This window comes from Macadamia integrifolia, unplaced genomic scaffold, assembly GCF_013358625.1.
Source record: "Macadamia integrifolia cultivar HAES 741 unplaced genomic scaffold, SCU_Mint_v3 scaffold_173A, whole genome shotgun sequence".
Lineage (NCBI taxonomy): Eukaryota > Viridiplantae > Streptophyta > Magnoliopsida > Proteales > Proteaceae > Macadamia > Macadamia integrifolia.
The window spans coordinates 80,276-102,133 of NW_024870629.1; the positions used below are offsets into that span (position 1 = coordinate 80,276).

At 46.0% G+C, this 21,858-nt stretch overlaps 1 protein-coding gene across 1 annotated transcript; it reads right to left on the reverse strand.

Moving 5' to 3' along the window:
• Positions 1-758: 758 nt before the first annotated feature.
• On the reverse strand, positions 759-4,550 carry LOC122071017 (cytochrome c oxidase subunit 1). Its single transcript, XM_042635286.1, has one exon. The coding sequence runs from the start codon at positions 2,263-2,265 to the stop codon at positions 769-771; it is 1,497 nt and encodes a 498-aa protein (XP_042491220.1). The 5' UTR covers positions 2,266-4,550; the 3' UTR covers positions 759-768.
• Between the last annotated feature and the right edge of the window lie 17,308 nt (positions 4,551-21,858).

A 21,858-nucleotide genomic window follows, 5' to 3' on the forward strand; every position in this document is an offset into this window, starting at 1 on the left:
TGAAAAGACTACCATGATTTCCGAACGAACCGAGGGAGAGTCGAGGCATGAAAGACTTTTCTATGATCCGGTTATTTCCAAGTACGTATCATCCGCAGCTAATATATAACCCCACCCTTCCGGTTTCCGTGATTAGCCATGGATTCGATGGATGGCGTGCCATCTCCCTACCTACAGCTTTCAGTGCCATACAGGGTGGGAATCAAGAAGAAGAAGTTGCAACATCGAATGCAAGGCCTCTATCTGCACACTCTCCCGGCCCTAATGAACCGTTCCTTTTCATGATTATCCCTTTCCCGTCCTTATGAGGGTTGTGGAATCATCAAGTGAAATGAACCGCTTTCTCAATTTGAGAGAAATACAGGGAATGAGATGAGTTGAGCATTGATTAGTGCTTGTTCGCGAAGTGCCCTGACTACGGGAAGTGAAGGCGGAATGATCGTGGGAACACCTAATTATTGAGGAAGGTTGGCTCGAGCGGTCGAAGACGCTGATGCTTGACAGCGCCTCACAACCCCCTAAAGGTCAAAAGGTAATCATACGCCCCAACAAGGGAGGGGAAATACCAATTGGTAAGAACATCACCAACATGTGACGTTTCCAACGCTGACTTTTAGGGGCTTTGGAGCACCACAAACTCTATAACTTGATCCTCTTATCTTAGACGATAGGTGAGACTGAATTCTCAACCCCTCCCTTGGTTTTAGAACCCCAATTTTGGAAAAGTTCTGTTAGGTTCTTAGTAGCAGTCGGCGACCTTTTCTTCTTTTACTTCACATAGCTTTTCGTCTCCTTGATAGCTGGAAGTTCTCCAAAAGTATGAAAAGCTGGAGGACTTTGTACCATCCATTCCAGTGTGGTTGGATTCTGTTCAACAGCCCAAGGACTTGGAGCACATCTTTTGTTGTTTCCACTGCTTGAAGTGATTGTTACGACCACGAAGAAACGACGAATCCCAACTACGGATATATAAGGGCCAAAACTGCTAAGGGCATTCCATCCAGCGTAAGCATCTGGATAATCAGGAATGCGACGTGGCATACCCGAAAGCCCTAAGAAATGCATGGGAAAGAGGGTCGGATTAACCCCGAAAGAAGTGATCCAAAAATGGATTTGACCTAAAGTTTCAGGGTATGTCCGACCAAAGATTTTACCCACCCAATAGTGAAATCCTGCAAATAAAGCAAAAACGGCTCCCATAGAAAGTACATAATGGAAATGTGCAACCGCATAATAAGTATCATGTAGAGCAATGTCTAGCCCAGAATTAGCCAGGACTATTCCAGTGAGTCCTCCTATGGTGAACAAAAAGATGAACCCTACAGCAAATAACATGGGTGTTTTGTATTGTATCGAACCTCCCCACATGGTAGCGATCCAACTAAAGATTTTGATTCCAGTGGGGACTGCTATGATCATGGTAGCTGCGGTGAAGTAGGCACGCGTATCAACGTCTGAGCCCACAGTAAACATATGATGAGCCCGAACAAGAAATCCAAGAACACCTGTACTGATCATGGCATAAACCATGCCTAGATACCCGAAGACCGGTTTTCCCGAAAAAGTCGATACGATATGACTTATGATACCGGATCCAGGCAGAATGGGAATATACACCTCTGGATGACCGAAGAACCGAAAGAGATGCTGGTATAATATGGGGTCTCCCCCTCCAGCGGGATCAGAAAAGGTTGTATTAAAGTTTCGATCGGTTAATAACATGGTAATTGCCCCTGCCAGTACCGGAAGTGATAATAAAAGTGGGAATGCTGTCACTAGAACGGACCACACAAATAGGGGTGATCTATGCATAGTCATTCCAGGTCCACGCATGTTGGAGATAGTTGTTATAAAATTGATAGAACCTAAAATGGATGAAACACCAGATAGATGAGGACTAGAAATTGCTGAATCAACTGCTCCTCCAGAATGGCTGGTAATACCACTTAAGGGCGGATAGACCGTCCACCCAGTGCCGCTACCCACTTCTACTAAGGCTGGGCTTAATAGGAGCAAGAGACTTGGTGGCAACAACCAGAATGAAATATTATTTGATCGTGGAAATGCCATGTCAGGTGCACCTATCAGAATCGGAACAGACCAATTACCAGATCCACCTATCATCGCCGGCATAACCATAAAAAAGATCATTAAAGAAGCGTGAGCCGTTATTAAAACATTATACAGTTGATGATTCCCACCAAGAATTTGATCGCCGGGTCGTGCTAATTCCATACGAATCAGTACTGAGAAGCATGTGCCCATCACTCCAGCAATGGCACCGAAGATGAAATATAGAGTCCCTATATCTTTGTGGTTAGTGGAGAACAGCCATCGGACCGGATTTGTCGTAAAATTGAGATTATATCGTTTCCTTCCTTATCAGAGAGGGGCCCCGCTCCCTAAGGGGCTTATTGAAAAAGGCTTTTTGAGGGTCGTGCTGAAAGGAGGAAGGTCCGGAAAGCCCTCACTTTATTGATGGGACATTTTGATCCCCTTTTCCTCTCACCCCCCCGGTTCTGGTTCAGGAAAGGGTCAACGCAAGGTGCTGTAAGCCTTCGAAGCAATCTCTGGAGTTTGCCCTTATCCGAACGGGTCTTGCAAGAAAATAGGATTGAATATTGAGCTCCAAATATACGCTATTGGGATAGGATGGCTCCTACTAGCTCTCCCCCCCTAAGAACCGCACGTGCGAGTTCCCCCGCATACGGCTCAAGTGGCGAAGGCCCTTTCCTTCGCGCTTGGTAAGCGCTTCGCTGTAGCCAAGCTTACTGCTAGCCTATCGGCGTCAGCCAAGCTTCGACCGCGACTGCTCGTCGCTTCTGGCCGCCTTATTCCGTCACCCGAGATCCAAGTCAGCACCGGCAGTACCTTGCGGCACCCTCGCGGCCGGGCCGGCTTGGAAGCAAGCTAAGCTACCGAAAGCTTCTGGCGACTCGCTTCTACGCCCGGCCCGCCGCCTATCCTATCGGCTTGGAAGCAAGCTACCTGTCGCCTATCTCACCCCCCTTAGACGTAAAGGGAAAACGGAAGTGCGCGGATGCGCACTCCTGCGAAGAAAACTACAGGGGTGGTCTTAGACCTGCTCGACCGCAGGCTGGTTGTAAATCAGGCTGATTGTAAATCAGGGCGCAGGAGATGAAATCCGGCCTTACTCGTTTAGGGCGACCCCCCCTTTACTAAACCAAATAAGGGCGCTAGCTTTAGCTAGCGCGCCCAGCAAGCGGAGGGTGGTCGTAGATCACAAGCAATCCTTCCGCGCACGTTAGCACGCGCCTGAGCGCTAGCTGATCGTAGACCAAGTGCTTGGTTGCATGGGGCGCGTTAGCACACGCAGTAGTTTGATTGCTGCTAGCGCGGCGCGTTAGCACACGCAGTAGTTTTCTTGCTGCTGATCGTAGACCACCCAACAAAGGTTTAGAGTTGGGGCTTTCTTCGCCCTGATCGTAGACCACCCTGTAGTTTTCTCGCTTGTTGGCTTCCTTTATTAGTAAGGGGCAAGCACTTGGGCGGAGTAAAGCTGATCGTAGAGCACCGTTGCGCTAACGCGCGCGCTGTAGTTTTTCAGCTGGGTGAGCCTTCGCTTTTTGGATCGTCTTCTGCCCAATGCGGTACCCTCCCGTTTTTTGGTTCCCATTGGGTTTACCTTGTTCACAGGTCGACCCCATGGCAGCAAGAAAAGGCGATCTTGTGCTATACTCCGGTGATCTCTTTCCTACCGAGGCACGCAAACTCCCATCGTGTCCCAGATCACATTCCGTGAATCGAAAGGGGAAGCCTACTCATCCATCAGCTCCTCTCGTAGATGCGGTGCGGTTTTACGAAGCGTCTAAGCACAGTTCACTCGCGTTGATCAATCAAGAGTTTTGCCGCCACTCCTTAAGGTTACCTGTTGTATCATACACTTCTTGCATTCTTTCCCACGCTTCATACCCCCTTCTTCTTAAGGTAAAGGGCCAGGCATGGTGGGGTAGGAGCATCCAGTCGGCAATCTTTTTGGCTTGACCAAGAAGTCTTATGTCCTCCGAGTCGCACGGCGTTTTAACCGAAAGAACTTCTTGCGCAATTCATGCCTTTCTGTTTTTATAACAATTAATTGTTTCTTGATTTCCATTTCAAATTGTTCTCTGGACTTTTTATCAATATGAGGTGATCGTAACACAGTATATAAGACTCGTGATTCAGGCAATCCAATCTTCCGTGTGTAAGGCGGAAGCCCCCAAAAAAGGTTTTCCAAAAATGGGTGATCAAAAGATCGAATCACTATGCGTATCTTGGTGGTCGTTACTTTTGGTGGTGTTTCTTTTTGGCTGACTCCTCTTCCTGTTCTATTGATCAGAAGCATCCAGCAAGAAAACCAAAACTCTGTCTGGTCTACGATCAACGGTGGTCTACGATCAGCTTACTCAAATAGGGGCTCCCTCCGTTGCTTGCTTGTTCTGGTGATCTACGACCACCCGTTGGGCGGAAGGACTTTCTTCTTTGCTGCTTAGCCCCAACGACAAACGAACCTACGGGCGGGCATTTTCGGGGAGTAGCCCGCTTCCTTCTTACTTATGTGATGTGAAGTGCTATATGAAAATCAACACCTTTTCTCGATTGGAATACGGATGAGATCAGAGACGCCATCATTGGGGCAAACGATGCAATAGCTTCGGTTAGAGCAAAGCCCAAAATAGCATAACCAAATGATTGTTTAGCCAATGATGGATTTCGCGCCACGGAATGGATCGAGGAACTAAGGACGTTTCCAATACCGACAGCAGCTCCCGCTGAAGCAATTGTAGCAGCTCCGGCACCTATTGATTTTGCACCTTCTAACATCTTTTTCTTAGTTTTCTCGTCACGCTTTTTTTTCCTTCGCGATTCCCTGGATTCCTCGTCGATTCTTACCCACGTTCTTTTTCTTTTCTCTGGAGCATCTCACCCTTTTGAACTTAAGAATGAAATGCATTCTTTTCGATACAGTAGGGTACACTGAACACCAATTCCATTTCACTGAAATAGGTTTCACATGGTTCGTATCAACTTGTCGGACCGCTACTCGAACCCGGAGCGATGAGTGGGGAAGGAAGATGAGGGTTAACTTCAATGGAGAAAGAAAGCACTCGATGATCAGTTCTCTACCGGGACAAAGAAGATGAGTAGCTTTCAATCTCTATGTAACCATACATAGGTACGGAAGAGGGGCCATCAACGTCAGTGACAACATCGGTAAGGACCCGGCTTAAACAATGATCTTTTCCATGAAGTTAAGTGAAGGCAGTCGGTAGCCCATAGATGATCGAAGCCCAAAAACAAAGGATTCTTAGACTGAAAATGGTGTATATATATAAAGAAGACTTTTGTCTTTCTTCAAAAAAGTAAGATAGTAGATCGAGAAACCTCCGCCCAAAGGTGCTTTTTGAAAGCCGGTCACCGGTAGGCTAAGAACCTTTCTGACTTATCTTATGATATGATATGAAGAAAGCCACTTTTCAGGATCAGCAGGCAAGACCATTTGATAACTAAGAAAGCAGGCAGTCTACTCATGTACTCTAGCTTCGCTAATGAGATAAGGTAGTTGTTGGCTTACTTGCTTGCTTGGCTAGCTAGTTTGGTGGGGAGCGGAGCTCTTGCTCTGCTTCTCGCGCTATCGCCTCTTTAGTGCAGGGTGCGTGGCTCTTGCCTATGGCTCCTAGCCCCTTCCTTTGCGTTTATTGATAGAGATAGAGGCGAGACATACGGCTTTTTGGCCTATGCTGGCTTCGTAACAAATACACGAATCCACACTAACGTACATACTGCTAACTACACACTACTATATATAATATACATATACGAAAGAACTTGTTGGCTATCAAAGCAAAGGGACATGAAATCACATTTGGGAATGATATTTTCCACATGGCACGAAGGCAGCACCGATATGCATCGATTGCCGCCGAAGAGCCTACTACCTAATAGCGCCCCATGGCCTCTGTTGAAAAGTCAGTGTTGTCTCTGTTGCCTTTCTTTCGGCTTATGGTTATATACCCACCTAACTTGCTAGCTTATAGCTTTGAATTAGCTTCAATCACAATGAAATTAGTTGTGGAATTTCCATTCTATTTCATTCCCCTTACTACACCCGGGAAAGAAAGTCCCTATTCTCCTCTTCTGATCTGATATGATATTTATGCGGAATCCGCTTCTCCAGGATTGGATTATTTCTCTTTTTCTGGGTGCCCCGTTGAGAAGTACATCCTCCCCAGGAGCGTCCAGTGGAAAGGTTTTCCCTTCCCTTTCCCAACAAAGAACATTGCTTTCACCAAATAAAGAGAGGGACACATTCCCTTTTTAATGAATTGGTTGGTTTCACACCACGATAGAGAACGAGCTCTTTTTTGCGTCGTACAATAGCTAGTGCGCAGCGCCGGATGGTCTTCCGAAAGGCGAGGGAAGTAGTTGGTTTCTGACTCTTAGCTGTGAGTTTAGCTCTTCTTATTCGAGTAGCTAAACTCAATTAATAGGGCCCTCATTTATTGATTGATTTGATTCATGATTCAGCCCACTTACCCTCAACAACCGGTTTCACCACTTTCTACTTAGAGCCCCTTATATCGTAATGGAGCATTCTAGGGGGACCGTTTTCTATTCACAAGGGTTGGGGAAGACGAACAGAGCCTTCGCATCTCATTTTCCTCATATCAAGCAAGGGGTTGCCACCGATTACGCCACTGCATTAGTTACTTATTAGGTTAGGCAATGCTCTTATTCGAGTAAACGATACCCATCCAATGATTTGAATCCATTGGAGAAAGGCAAGCCTTGGTTGTTGATTAGAAGAAACAATAACAAAGCCACTATTCTCACTAAACCGCCCCTCTTAAGTTATTAGTAGCCCCTTATTGCCCATAGTATTACTAAACAGCCCTATCAATTGGAAGGAGCGGCAATAGAGAGGACACTATTCAAAGGGGGGTTGGGCCGGGTAGGCATAGACAGGGAGCATGCCTACTAAAAGAAACCCACCCTACTGATTAAATGAATTGAAACTCAATATTTTGATCCAGACTCTAATCATTTGATACTTTACCATATCTTGACACCCGTTCATTGTACCCATTAACGAACCAACCAACAAAACTGCTACTATCTACGTTTTAGAATCCACCCCGGACCTTCCACTCTACCCACAACTACCCAAATAGAAAGACATGCTCCTTAAACCGCCACTACCCCTCTGGAAGGGATTTCATCCGCAGGTTCAGAAGGGAAGGGAGGATCGGATTAGCTATTAGTAATAGTGGCAAGAAGCCGCGGCCCCGGGCTGTCTGATGAGTGGAAATAGCTACTAATCAATAGTTTTTATTCAAGATACAACCACAGATGGGGAGAGGATTAGTCCGTATCGAAGCCCGAGAAAGGGAAACGGATCGGGTTAATACGTGGATAACAGCAGAATAAAGGATCTTTTATCTGATAGCCCGGGCCAACCAACAAGCTAAGATCAGATAATCGAATAGAAGGGGATACTCATCTTAGATTATGGGATGTGGCAACTGGATTAAGGGAATAATAGATGGCACTCAAGGGATCTTCGCCCGGGTTTACTAATGCAAACAACACTTCGAGTAAAGGCGCCCACTATTAATAAGATCGAATAGATAAGGAGCCCATCCGGAGCATTGATAAGGAAAGAGGCGCAACCAAGACCAGGGAAGGAAGGGGGATTTGCCCACTATTGAGGTAGAGGTATATAGTAGAGGAATTTCAGTTTTCACGTTTATATATAAGAGATGGTGAAGGAAGAGATAGTGAAGCAGTAATTCATGATAGTAGGGAATCTATATCTAGGTATTAGCTAGTGGCGCCCCAAGAAATAATAGGTGGAATCAGACCCGGAATCAATGGAGAAGAAGCAGTTTCAAGTGAGGGAATGAAACTCTATTACGAGACTATCGACCCCCGGCCCCGTATATTATTAGCGAGGGATTATACGCCTCCAACTCCCGGAGCTTCAGTTACGAGAAATCATGATCATCAAATCTAGTCCGCCCACCAGTAGATATAGAATCCGCAATCAGCAAGAAGTCATAGCTTTATAGTGCCGACCCTATTGCCCTTCCCGTATATCCCAATACAGACTACCTCCCCAAAGTTCTAGTGCCCACCTCCAGTGAATAGAGAATCGGCAAATGAGAATAAGAGTGCCCGGGCCCGTATATTCATTCAAGTCCCCCTCCCCCAGCACCATCTAATGGGGCGAGAGCAGACACTAGTGGATGAGGGCCGCAGAGGGGAGGATAAGGGGAACTAGGTGTAATCGGATTAATAGCTGTTGTTAATATATTACGGATAAATAGATGTAATGCGGATAATCAGTTGAGAGGGGTGGGGAAGGTGCGGAAGCGAGGTGCGAAAGCAAGCGGGCAACAAGTGGATCGGGCTAACGGTTTATTTGCTCGTTAGGCTTTCCTGTTGGAGCAGGCATAGGAACAGTTAAGCCAGCATAGAGCTAAGCTCAACCAATGGGCTATTTGCTATAGTTCAAAGCCCTGTTCATAGAAGGTCCGGAGACATGAGAAGGTGGTTTACTTACTTGCTGCTTTTAAGAGCAAGGCGGTCTAGCTGCTGTTCCAAAGCTTTCATGCCACCTAAAGGGAGAACGAGATGCGAACAACGGGCAAAGGAGCAGATCAGGTTGTTTACTTACTTTTGTACTAGCGTGAGCGTACTTGTGTGTTAAAGGGGTACTTTATTTGGGCTGCTAAGTAGAAGTAGAAGCTATAGGCGAAGGCTTTCGCGCCTTGCTGTTAAGTAAGGTGGAAGCTAGCTACTTGCTTGTTAAAGGTGCTTGCCCGCGGCTATTCGTAGATCTGGAGTTCTGCCCTATAGCCGATTGTGCTACTTTCAATCCTTAGTTTCAACTCTTCAGTGAGTCTTGCTATCTCCCAGTCGTAACTGTACCTTGTGGACTCTAACAAGCTCTCTTCGCTTCTCCCCTGGCTTTAACAAGCCAGCTACGCACCTTGCTCTTATAAGCAAGTAGCTTTGATTTGGGAATAAGCTGGAAGTCAAGTTAGAGAAGTTAAGGGCGCTAGTCAGTAGTCAGTAGTAAGTAGCAAGTAGAGCGGAACACTGTTGGCAGGGCAAAAGCCGTATGAATTGAAAAGAGCTGATCTCTGATCTGTTGTCTGGTTAGGACTTCACTATAACTACCGATATCCTTAAAAGAAGCTCCAATGGTACTTTAGAATAAGAATAATAGGTCCTTTTAGGGATCCCAAATCCAGGTTTAAAGCTCTGACTTCTAGTTCTACTATTTGGGCAGGCAGGAGGGGAACTGCCATTCTTGGACTAACTAAGGCGGGGAACGGATCAGCAGCTAAACAAGTAATCTCATATCCCCTTCTTGGACTGAGTAAGGATCGGGAAGCAAGGCTTCTGAGTGTAAGTAAGTGAGCCAAGCCAGGAGTTCGCCTTTGAGTTCTAGTTGTGAGTTCCAGTCTATAAGATGGGACCTGTAGTTCTGTAGTTAATAAGTATGAATCCAAGCTCTAATCTGAGTTCTACTATAAGGACAGGACAGATGGGAACTTCGGAGATCTAAAATACCTCAATTCCGGGTTTTTAGTCCGACTTCTATCTGTTGGGGTACTCTCCCAGGGACTTATTACTTAATATAGATATCTCCTTTATACCCATGCTAAGGCGCGACAGCAGCTCATACCGCAGGCACTTGTGAGGCAACACCCCTAATGCCAGGGTGAGGCCGAGTGATCATAGGAGTAGTCTAGTTATGAGTTGAGCTCGCTTATAGGATGTTTCGAGTTTGAGCGAGCTAATGCTCTTATTTCCGAGTTTTAGTAGCTAAAGTGGTAGCGAGTCGGTAGCAGCGAACGGTAGCTATCGGGACTATCTTACAGTTGCATGCTGCATTAGCTAAAGCAAGCGTTAGTATGTATGCGTAAGAAGGTGAGCTATTTGCGAGCCGCTAAAGCAAGCATAGGTATTGTTATAGGAGTGAATAGAAGGATGTTCTCTAGAGCGAGCGAACGGTATTGTATTGTCGAAAACTTCCGGTTGTCCCCTCATGTAAGCGAATCGACGGTAAGTGGGAATTAGGAAAGTCACGCTTTTCTCATATGCTCCCAAGATCGGTCTCCATTCAGTGGTCTACGAGAGGCTTGCTTGTTAAAGCAAGGTGGGTCTGCGATCAGGCTATTTTTCTTAACTCAATCTATAGTATCGGAAGGTCAGAACCGGTCTATTAGAACGCTTTAATGACCCCTTTCCAGCTGTTGAAAAGAGAGATTACTATACTATAGGGAATGCTAACAGGTGATAGCCAGGTCGAGCTTGGATACCTGATTTTAGAAGACCGATTTGGCACTTTGTTCGAGTAGGGATCTCAAATACTGGGTTAAAGTAAGATCTTAGATCTGTTCCACGAAAAAGGGGAAAAGAGGAGCCGGGACTTGAGAATGTTATAAAAAGGGTCTATTAGCCCGGCTTTCCCTCGATAAGAAGTCAAATTCCAGGTATAGAGTTTCTTTCTACTATTTAGGACGGACGGGAACTGCAGTTATGTTATCAAAGTCGCTTGGCTCTGAGTTCGAGTTTACTTGCTTATCCATAGGTACAAGATCGCTCCTTTCTTTAGTTCTGTAGCTAGCAATGCTAAGGCATACTTGGGATTTTCCTATTTGCTGGATTTGTGGGTAGCTCTACTTGTGTAGCTAGATTTGGCTGTAGTTAGAGAGGGCTTGGAAAGCAAGCAGATATCTACTAATATAGTATAGAGAATCCCCTTCTAAGACCATACTGGAATAACTCTCTATAACCAAAGGTAGAAGCGGGGGGCGATAGCGAAGGAAGTAGTGAACTAAAGCAGATCGGGAAGCAGGGCTTGACAGCGCCTGTTGGAGCAACGTTCAGTGCTCTACGATCAGAGTTCCCTTCTATTCTACGGGAATTTCTCCTTTACTTAATCTTTCGTATCGACTGTACTTGGGGGAAGCCTGATTCTCAGAGTCCACTTTCTGATCTTGCTAATCTACTTTTTAGTTAAAGTTCTGGACAGGGCAGGATATGAAATAGGACATACACCTATTTGGAACTAACCTAAGGAGATCTCAAATCCCTGGTTTTTACTTCTTAGGATAAGCTGTCAAGCAAGCGTTAGTATCGGCATGGAGCTAGCGATTCCCCTGTAGCTATGGACTTCGGGACAAGGGGAAACTACTCTTTTAGTAGAGTGTCCTTCTTTCTTAGTTCTAATTAGTAGTATTTGGACTAGACGGATGGTACCCCACGGAGCGGTAAGAAAGCAACCAGGTAAATAGGTATACTAGTAATCCTCTAATCCATTAGTTCTAGCTCGAAGTTTTCCCTTAGTTGTCTCGAAGTTAGCTGCTTGGCATGAGTCGCTTGGGCAGTCTTAGTGAGTAGCTTGGCTTGCTCATGCGGGGCTTCGGAAATAAAGTAACCAGGGAATTCATATACTAATCTTCTAATCCAGCCCCTAGTTCGAAGTAAGCCTATAGGTTGTTATCTCGAAGTTAGTAGTTTGGCTGTTCTAGTAAGTGAGTAGCGTGGGCAGTTATCCCTTGTTCGGGGGCAACTAGTCTCATAGCAGCTTCTTCCCGTTAGCTAAGGACGCTGGTATTGTTATATAAGCGGCAACGTGTGGTAAGTGGTCGTCTATATAAAAGAGGAAAAGCACGGTTTTGTTCTTGTTCCCCGTAAGTAAACTACCTTCTTGCACTTGCAGCTAAGTAAGGGGAAGCTAGGTAAAGAGAGAACTCAGTCTAGTCTGCTCGTAGAGCATCCTATCCTCTCATTCTAGCTACCTTCTCAAACTTACAGCCAGGTAAGGTACGATCAGTTTGTTTTGTGGTCTACGATCAGCTTTAGCCTTACAACAAGCTAACACAACTGAACTACCGAAAACAGCTTGATTTATATGAGCCGACTACCAAAACAGAAGGAGGTTACTGCGGTGACCAAGCAATGACTGCTACACGTGCACGCAAGATTAGATAGATTAGTGAGTCCCTTCCCGGGTTCAAATAGCCCCAGTTCCTGTCTAGCGTACGGAAAGGAATTCTCTGATCCCGAGCGATGTTGCTTGCAATCCGTTAGGCAAGGGGATCTAACAGCCACGAGCGGATAGACCGGGGAGTTGGGTTTTGGATACGGAAGAGCTAGAAGGAAAGCTAGCCGCAGGTCCTCCCTTTTCAGGGGGAGATGGGATTTCTGATTCAACCTCTAAAGCTTCTGGATGGGATATTATGGTTTAAGGGTGGCATCTTCTGCCAGGAGATACGATTGAACGGGATTCCTATTCCTTGTCAGGAATAGCTAGCCTCAGGCCCCTTTTTACAAGGGTTAGAAGCTCCTTTTCGAAGGGGTGATGTACGGGGTTTAGGACCAAAAGACTTTCTGTTTTTCTGTAAAAGTAGCCGCGAGTGGAGTTAGCCAATTCTATTTCTAGCCATTACGGGCATAAGTTCTCCACTTGTCGAATCGGGTTCGTAACTCAATAGATGGTGGGATTGATCCTTTTGAAGGGATGAGATCGGGTGAACAGAGTCGATGTCTCAGATGGAGTAATCCCTATTCCTCACCTAAAATCGGATAGCGCCTTTACTGCATAAAGGACAGAGTCCGAGTGCGGCTCCCAACTAGCACGAAAGACATCCATGAATTGTGGATGAGGAGATAGCCAAGCCGCTTCAAAGCGAAAGAAGCTGGAAAAAAAAAGTACAAAGGGAGGTCCTAGAATAGCGCTAAACTCCCCTTTACATTGATAGCGATTTCGAGGAAGAGGAAAAAAGAAATAGGGAAGTCTGATAGAAATAGATAATTAGTAGTTCCATCATTTGATTTGAATTAGGCTTCTAAGCCCTCATTCCATTGCGACCTGAGATTCATTCTTCTCCTTGGGATGCGGGATCGGAGTTCGGTATATACTTTTGGAAGAGATCGAAGGCATTCCGCACCAAACCTAACGATTGGACTGGGGGAGGCAGTGTTCCCATTTACTAATGGATCACTAAGCCTTTCTGGTCTTGAGGTGATTTAATGCTAAACCTCAAGGGGATTGGAACAAGCCAAAGAATAGTTCGATTCAGGTTTTCTCCAGAACCGCCGTCCAAAGGTTCTTTTCCAGACTCGAGAATCGGGTTCATTTCTTCTTCTTCTAAGGCAGCTAGCTAGGCCTGTTGAGAGCTCAGGATTGGACGGAACCCTGACGATTGGACTATCGAACAGCTGTTGGTGGGGAAGAATCTCCTTTCCCTTGATTGCTGCGGGCCTTCATTGCTGAAACTGGACTGGCTAGGATCACTAGAGGGGACAGACTACCAGGACTAGTCCGCTTCCCAATAGGAAGAGCAAACAGCAACTATTAGCCCAGCTTTCCGGGCTCTCATAACAGCCCTGGTTTGAGCATCTCCCTAGCCTACCTACTTTCCTCGCTTTCAGAAGGTCAAGTCTAATAGAGTAGAGGCAATCCACTCGAGAGGAAAGGAAAGACCTCCACCGATCTCTTAAGGTCGAGCTCAGCTTGCTTTCCTTTTGAACCGCTTCCCCCTCTTAGTCAAGCACAAGCTCCTGACTCGGCTCCTTTCGTGGGACACGAGGGCGGCTAGCCTGCCTACACCTATGTGATTTCGTCTTCGCATTTCCTCTAAGCCAGGATCGGATCCAATATTGGCTCTATAGCGGAAAAGGTCTTTCATGCACTATATCCCATCCAAACCTAAACCTTAGCCCAGAGAAAGTCACGAAAAAGGACCCAGGTAGGGAATCTCTGTCAACTAAGATCATTAACAGCTGTTTTCCAGCTTAAAGAATGCCCGCAGGAAGGCCTTTCTTTAGACCATCCCTAGCGGGGAGCATTGCTTAATGGATGTAAGACAGCAATAGATTTGGAAAGACCAGACCGTAAACAAGGGAAGATAAAAGAGGGTCACCCGGTTCTTCCTGTCCCATTTATCGGCAGAGTGTAACCGTTGCTTGTTCCTGCCTTAGTAGGGAAAGAGCTGAGACTGAAAACATGAATTCTGCACGAGATACCAGGTTGGACTACAAATGAGAGATTGGAGAATAGATTCATTTACCGATGCTTCGATCAGTTCCCTACCGGGACTTGACACAAGACAGACCAGCAGAGACAAAACTTGAACCTGCATCCCTAGTTCCTAGTTATAGTTAAGGGCAGAGACCATTCCCATCTTCTCCCCGTTCCCTATCCATGCAATGTAACCTATCTCGATTGACCGATCATGTGTCTTCTTCTTATATGTTATGTTTATTGCCGGATCGGGTATTCATATCTCATTATCACGTAATCAACCCTCTTATCTTTCGTTGCTGGGTCGGCTATCTCATCTTCATTTCTTGATGCATGAGTTGGGAAAACAGAGATTGGAATTGGACCTCTTGGTACTCATCCTGATTCCCCTTTGTTCTTCTTCTGGTCCGTTAGTGGCAGTGGTCCGGACGAAGAGATGTAGTAGGGGAGTCAGGTAGATGAAGCAAGCCTTACAGACGAAATTATTTGATGATCCATATTCGTACAGGGGAACGGGAAAGCTTGCTCAACTGTACGAGCGGGAATGTCTCCTTGTTGTCAATCGAGACGGTACGGTAGATGACTGAACACCAAACTCAATCCCAATGCTAAAAGAAACATCTTGACTTGTGACAGGTTCATTTGTTGTTGGAGTAGCCTACCTCATATGATCTTTCTTTACAAACCAATTACTGGGGCTGATCTATCATACTTCATTTTTCGAGTAGTTGGCTCAACAAATACAGGAATGGAAGTGATGGCGCTACTCCTTCTTTCTTTGTGGCTCGTTCGAAGCATTCTTTCGGGCACTGCATTGGAAGTCCTCCACTGCTACCTTGACTGAGGCTGGACTTATCTGATTGTCTGATTCAGCCTATACTAGTTTACGACGCTATCACATACATTTCCCTTGGTATACCTCTACAAAGAGATTAGAGAAAGAGAACCATTTCACCGATAGCAATGAGAGTCACTCTGCCTGGACTTCCCAATCAAACACGGACAACGGCTACCAATATGACAGTGCAAGAGTGGAACTCGTATACTCCACTTCTTGTTAGTTAAGTAGAGAAGGCTACCGGCCCTGCCATCTTGCTTTACTTTACAGACCGACCGCTGGAACTGATCTTTCTTATGTCATATTGCCGGGTCGGCTACCTCATCTCTCTTATCACGGAATCTTCTTATACGTTGATACACGAGTTGGACAAAGAGAGGCAGGCAAAGGGAGAAGCAGCCAAGTGCGCCAACCAACGCCCTGGGTAGTCAACCATATCAGGTTCTAATCTACTTTCTCTCCCGTACTGATCTTCCTTGCCTTTCTTTCCTTGTCCAGTAAGGTATGAAGCACTAGCTCAACCACAGCTACAGCTTCTTCTCGAGCAGCTCTTATTCCACCTGTAGCACCGCTTACGAGAGCAAGCAAGGGAGTGTAACAACGATTTCTTTCGCACTCCCCTTTTCTATTTCTCTCTTTTTTAGAGGTATTATTGCGTACTTGAGTAGTGAAATCTTCGTTCCTTCGTATCTGAGCTGTGAGTAGCAGGCTCGTAAGCTCGTGCAACACATTCTGGTGATAGAGTTAATGTATTTCTTTTACTCTGTGATCTCTATCCCTCCGGTCCTACGTATTGAGGCGTTTCCTCTGTTTGCTTGGCTGCTTTTCGCGCTTTTGAAGAAACCGCTTTCAGCTAGCTTTGAAAGAAGAAGGGCTGGGCAGACGAGGTTGTTATAAGTGAGTATCTTTCTAGGTCTGTTCGTTTGGAAGAACGAATAAAAGCATTTTCCTTCCTCACTACCATCTCGAGAGAAGCAATCGGCTTGGGATGAATGTCATTGGTTCTTTTCCTCTCTTTCCCTCTCGCGAGCTTCCTTTCGGAGTCGGCGTGCTTCCTTATTCTTTAGTGATTCCTTCTTGAGCTTTCAGGGAGGGAAGGGTTGATTAAGGAGACTACTAAGAAGGAGATTCTTTGAGACCTGCCTCCGCTCCTTTGGTTAGCTACACTGGTTTGCCATCGTAAAGCACTGATTCCTTACTCCACTTTCAGAGAAAGAAGGACTACTACTATATAAGATAAAAAGAGAAAGTAGATAAATGCCTGACTCCGCTCTTTGGCCTTAGCTACCCGGCTTTGGAGCGTTTGGCTCGCTTAGTTCGGTTAGCTCCTTGCCTTGATGCCTTTGTTCAGCTTTCAGAAACAAAAGGGAAAGAGCAATCGAAGAGGAAGATGTGGATTAAAGACTGCTTTCGGAGGCCCTAGCTCCCCTGGCTTTGATTGATGCCCAATGCCGTTAAGGAGCTTTCTTCAGCCTGCCCTCGCTTCCACATCTACTTAGCAAATCTACTTATCTGAGCCTGCTGTTAAGTAATTGGACGTATTTCCTGGATTCACCGGCCTACGCAACATCTTCTAACTCGTTAAGCGCAAATAGCCTATATAAGATAACTCTGATCGTCTCCTACTTCTAACTCAAGTTATTAGCCCCCTACTGACTACTGGGGCATTCTCTAATGAGCAAGCACAAGCACTAGTACACACGCATTTGCCCGTTAGCAACTGTGACTCAGAAACCAGAGTAAAAGAGTAGTCGCCTCGTTTTAGTCCCGAATGAGAAAAACCAGGATTTGTTCCAGCAGCAGGTTCCCCTACTGCCACCTTGTTACGGCTTCGCTAACTCCAGTCAAGCAGTAGTAGACCTACCTTACAAGTAAACAAGCAATGGAAAAGCCCGGTTACAAGGGAAGGTCGGACTCGGGTGCCCATTTAGGCGCCAAATAGAACCCATCATTGATTTGGGATATTGATAAGGTGAATACCCAGTCTATTCAATGCTAGGTGAATATAAGGACCTCAAAATAAATTCCCTTTTCGTCCTCCATCTTATGAACTTTAAGGTCTATGAAGTTGAATAATAGAGTGATTACAGTTGAATAAGGGAGTCCTTTTTTCAATCCTATCCTTCTGTCCTGTCTGTATTTTCAGTATAGTTTCAATAAAGGTTCCTTTTGAAGTCAAATGGTCTAAAGCAGCTTGCTCTTGCTTTTTATGAATCCTACGTGAGGAAGGCTTACTACTATGCCAATGGTGACCGGCTCGATGAGCTCTTCTTTCATCCCCTCTACTTACTTCAGGCGCTACTAAGCCCTTGTGCAGGCCCTCGTCAATTCCTCCAAACAACTGAATCTCATTCCCTCTCCCTATGGTCACACTAAGTGAACTCTGGCCCATGTCTTTATGTATACACCCGATTTCATTTCCGTCACATCCTAAAGTAACCAACCATCTGGGGCAGCTATTGATCTTATTCAAGGTAAAGGACAGGACAAAAGTTGTCGCAGACGATCCCATTTACCCTTATTAAAGGAGCTATGGCCCGTACCTTTTGGGTACTCACCTAAGATGAAAGTCTCATTTCGCTTAAAAGAAAAAGATCAAGAGAGGGAGCTCTCAACCAAGGTGGATTTCCGAACAACTGGTGATTTCCTCACATCGGAAGAAGAGCCCTATTAAGTTAAGGAATCGGTCCCAAGTCCAAGCCCAACTCCGTACCAAGTCAGTAGAGAGCCGAGCTAGCTATCCTACCGCTCCCGCAAACAAGCCTCCTTCCCACAAGCAAGTCGCTTACTAAACTAAAGATGGTGCTGCCTTTGCTTTATAGCCGAGCTTCGGATCAATGCCCACAGAAGAAAGGAGTATGCCCTCGTAGAAGACCTAAGCGAATTCAGCTCCTGTTGAAAGAGAGTACTTGATTCAAGACCAGACCCCTTGCTATGAGCCTAAAGCGAAACCGAGGTTTAAGTAAGCAGATGAAGTCATTACACGAAAACTTTTAGGTGATGATCGCCCACAGGTTTCTGTTCGGCCCGAGGATCAACCTCATGACCCCAAAAGGAGTGGTAGCTTTACTTTATTCGACGAAAGGTGTAAGGATTCAGTCTGCACTAGGTTAGCTCTTCGTCGGCCAATAGGAAGCGGAAAGCGAGAGACCTATGTTTGAAAGCGAGAGCCAGATGCTGGAAAGAAAGATGCTACTCGGTGTAAAGGTCAAGTCTTCGCGGATGCCTTTGGGCTCTCCCATCTCTATCAGAAAGAGAAAAAGGCACTACAAGCAAGACCGTAAGACTAGCAATCGCAAGACCTTCTTTTTCTTTTTTTGTTGCAGTTGGTGACTTGAAAGACTAAAGTACTGGGCTTCCCTTTAGAATAGAGGCTAGATGCTTGCCCTTTATATGATGCTCTGGCTGAAACTTCGTATCCATTGTCTTTCTTTTCATATTCATAATATTCATAAGTAAATAGGTAATCCTTTCATAATCTAGTGGATGATTAATCCCGTTTAGCAAGGGGCCTTGCTGCAGGGCTTAGTAGCGCCTCAATCCCGATCTCTTTCTGTTCTCCCTCAATCAAGCAAGTTCTGCTCTCCTTCAATCAATCGGTTGAATAATCGAATCGAGTGCTTACGTCCGATCCAGCAGTAGCAGCAGCTAACCCAGTTAGTTCATCTCCTTCCGGTCCAATCGGTCTAATGCGTAATGTACGGTAGTCTTACTCTCTTCTAGCTGTTTTCTCGCTTTAAGAATGCCCCTTTAGTATGACCTTGCTTTTGGCTAAATTGATCAAAAGCGCGACTGATCTACAACCACCCTTATTCTTCTCGACATGATGCCAACCAAGAGTAAGCGGTAGGATAGATAGCAGCTAGCTCGGCTCGAAAGGGAACTGACTTTCTTCTAAACTTAGAAGATTCTTTTCCGAGTGAGATATGAGTTCGTTTGGCTCACATTCCCAGCCCGGGGTCAGAATTTGCAATCTGATTCGAGGGGTACTAGTGCTCAGTTCGTAGTTCTCTGTGGAAAGCGAGAAGGGGAATCGGCTAAGGGAAGCACGCCAGTCCCATAAGAGAAGGAAGAATAGAATAGCTGGAAGATGAGAGGACAGATTGCTAACTCGAACAAGAGTGGTTGTAGCTGACCATCCCAGTAACTGCCGTTCAAACGCTTTGTAGGGACCTACCTTTCAGATCAAAGACAAGAGAACGAGCTGACGACTACAGGGGAGGCAGTAGCTGCTGTGGGAAGGAAGCTACTAACGGTAAGAGAGCTACGTGATAACAACAGATTCTCCGATAACAACAGATTCTCCAATAAACTACTTTTTATGCGAGATAACAGCTGATTCTCCTAACAGCTTATAACAGCTTATAACAACCCATTCTCCCCTACACCCATTCTCCCCTACACTCATTCTCCTATACAACTCATTTCCCTAGGGTATTCCGAAGGAATTAACAATAGAAACATCTGAACGGTAAACTCCCTCCCCCCCGAGGGCCGCCCTCTGCTCTAGTTCACATACGGTGGGTTATAAGGGGGGGGAAAAAACAGCTTAAAAGCAGTCTTTTCCCTCTCAATTCTTGCAATCAATGAAGTAACCCTTCTGTGACAACAGAAGCCACTTAGATGTCACTTCACGGAAGCAAACAAGCGAAAGCAGTAAGATCTGTCTAAACTTCTTTCCGGCTGGGGGGTTTGGGGGGTCTGAAACCCACCAACCTTAGTTCTAGCTGATGCGTCTGTTGATTCAGCTGCGTCTGTATCTGCGTCTAAAACAGCTTCAGTTTCTGCGTCTGTTTATGCGCCTGTGTTGGTTGATTCTCAAGTTGATTCTGCAGATTCGGATGCTAATGCTTATTACTATTCTCCCTATGCCCTAGATTTAGATTCTGTTCTATCTCTTCTCTTGCCTGCCTCCTTCCCGGGATTTGAAAAAGACAACACTACACCCCCCCCCTTCCTTACGGAGAGGTCCCTTCCTAATGAACAGACTTCAAAACTTCGCTACAGACAGCTACATATGGGCGAGGATCAACATATCATCTTCCCTCTTCCGGTCAGCCAGCTAAAGAAGTGGAAGTTAAATCTTCGGAATGGCTTCGAGAGTTTCGAATCGAGTTTGTTTGGAGAGCAGTGGCAAAGGATAGAGCAGAAAACTTTGATTGTATTAGGAAGCAGGCCTCATCGGTAGGAGGGTGTACGGTTATCTCCCCAGCCTTGGGACAAGATTCAAACATTGGTTTAGGCAATCCGACCTACGGCCCCGGGGCAGGATGCGCTTGCTTTCTTTGTTAGTCTCGTTTGATTGATTCGTAAACCAACCCTAGGAGATCAAGGATGGAGCAACAACAGAAGGGAAGGCCAGGCAAGGTATGGCAAGCGCTACCTCACCTCAAGCGGTATACCTGTTCCTCGCATAGCTCTTTTGGTAGACAATTAAGTAAAGTAAATAATTCCCAGATAGCGGCAAAGCCTATCGATATCTGAGTGTCGATCCCGAATGGATTAAGGTGAAAGAGTCTTATTCTCAGGAGACGCTGCCCAAGTTGAAGCTGCTCTTGCCAAAGCTCTTTAACCAGTTCCTCAAGGACAGGAATAGCTAATCCGCAAGGAAAGGACAGGAAAGATAGATTAGATTACACTCCTATCAGTGCAACGGCCGCTTTATCCCCACCTGGCCTCTTTGAGGCCCGGGCATAAGCACTCTACCTGGCATCCTTCCCCCTTCTTTGCCAAGAGTGACGGATTCAGTCTAGGCTGAGCTCAGTCTTCCCTGCAAGAAAAGTAGTGGTCGTGCAAGAGACAGGCTATTGTGTTTTCCTTGGCTCATCATTGATCTGGAAGAGCAAGAAACAAGAAACTGTATCCAAGTCCAGCACAGAAGAAGCCGAGTACCGTGCCATGTCTTCTGTTGAGTAATGCATTTTTGCTTTGCTTATAGCTTTAGAAGAGTAGTCGCACAGTGAAGTCAAGCGTTAGCAACGTCTTGCCCAAGTTTCAGAGGCGAGCAGCGAGTTAGCGAAGGAAGGGAAGCTTTGCACAAGGAGAGGAAGCGAAAGCTGGTTTTTTATCCCTTGCTTGACCCGCGGACTTTAAACTATTTAAACTTTCCTGGGGAGTCTCGCTCTCCTCACTAAAAATGCCCAACCGGGATAGTCATCGAGTCTGGCCAAAGAAAGAGCCTTATGGGTTGGGATATTGGAGTTGTGGGACATCGGCAGCGTACCGGCTGGGAAAGATAGGTTTCTCCTTTTTCCGGGTGGGGTGACCGGATCGAATCCTTCCTATAAATAAGAAGTTTAGATTGATTCAAGCCATTCATTCCTAGACCACTAGGGGAGACACCCACCGATTGGGGGAAAGAGACGTGGGGAGGCATGGGCAGGCACAAAAGGAGCTTCGTCTTTAGTCTAGGGGGAATCCGCGCCGAGTTCATACCTTGATTTGGCAGGTGAGCCAGGCTTGGAGAAGGCTTTGAAAAACCAACCCGTGATTGAAAAGCCATTGCTTCAGGTTCGGGGAGATTCAGCTTTGCTAGGGATTTCAAGCTCGGCACCTTTAACCTCACCTGTTCTAACCTTAAGTAATAAGCTGACCTTTTTCCCTATCCCCCATTTTTCCGAGGATATTCAATTGGTTATTCCGTCCCGGCCGGGAGATCAGAAGGGTATAGCGAAGATCACGATGGGGCACCAGCAGTACAACCATATCCCTATTCGGTTCGGTCGGGCGATGAAGAAGAGAATTGTTTGGAGTGAGAGAAGAAGCTAAAGATGGTCAAGTGGCAACCGACCTGGACATTTGATTCGGATGAGGCCGGGGAAATTCGAATAGAACAATTGAGTGGGGGATAGGGCGACATAGCCGCCGGGATAGGGGTTCAATGATGGAGGGCCATTGACAGGAAGGAATAGCCGTCATGCCCAACCCGGCTAAGATTTTTGAGTCTTTGTCTTTGCCGGGGAAACGGAACAAATAC

Excerpts from the sequence above, each read along its gene's own strand:
- LOC122071017 (XM_042635286.1), bottom strand. The coding sequence starts at position 2,265 with ATGGGCACATGCTTCTCAGTACTGATTCGTATGGAATTAGCACGACCC.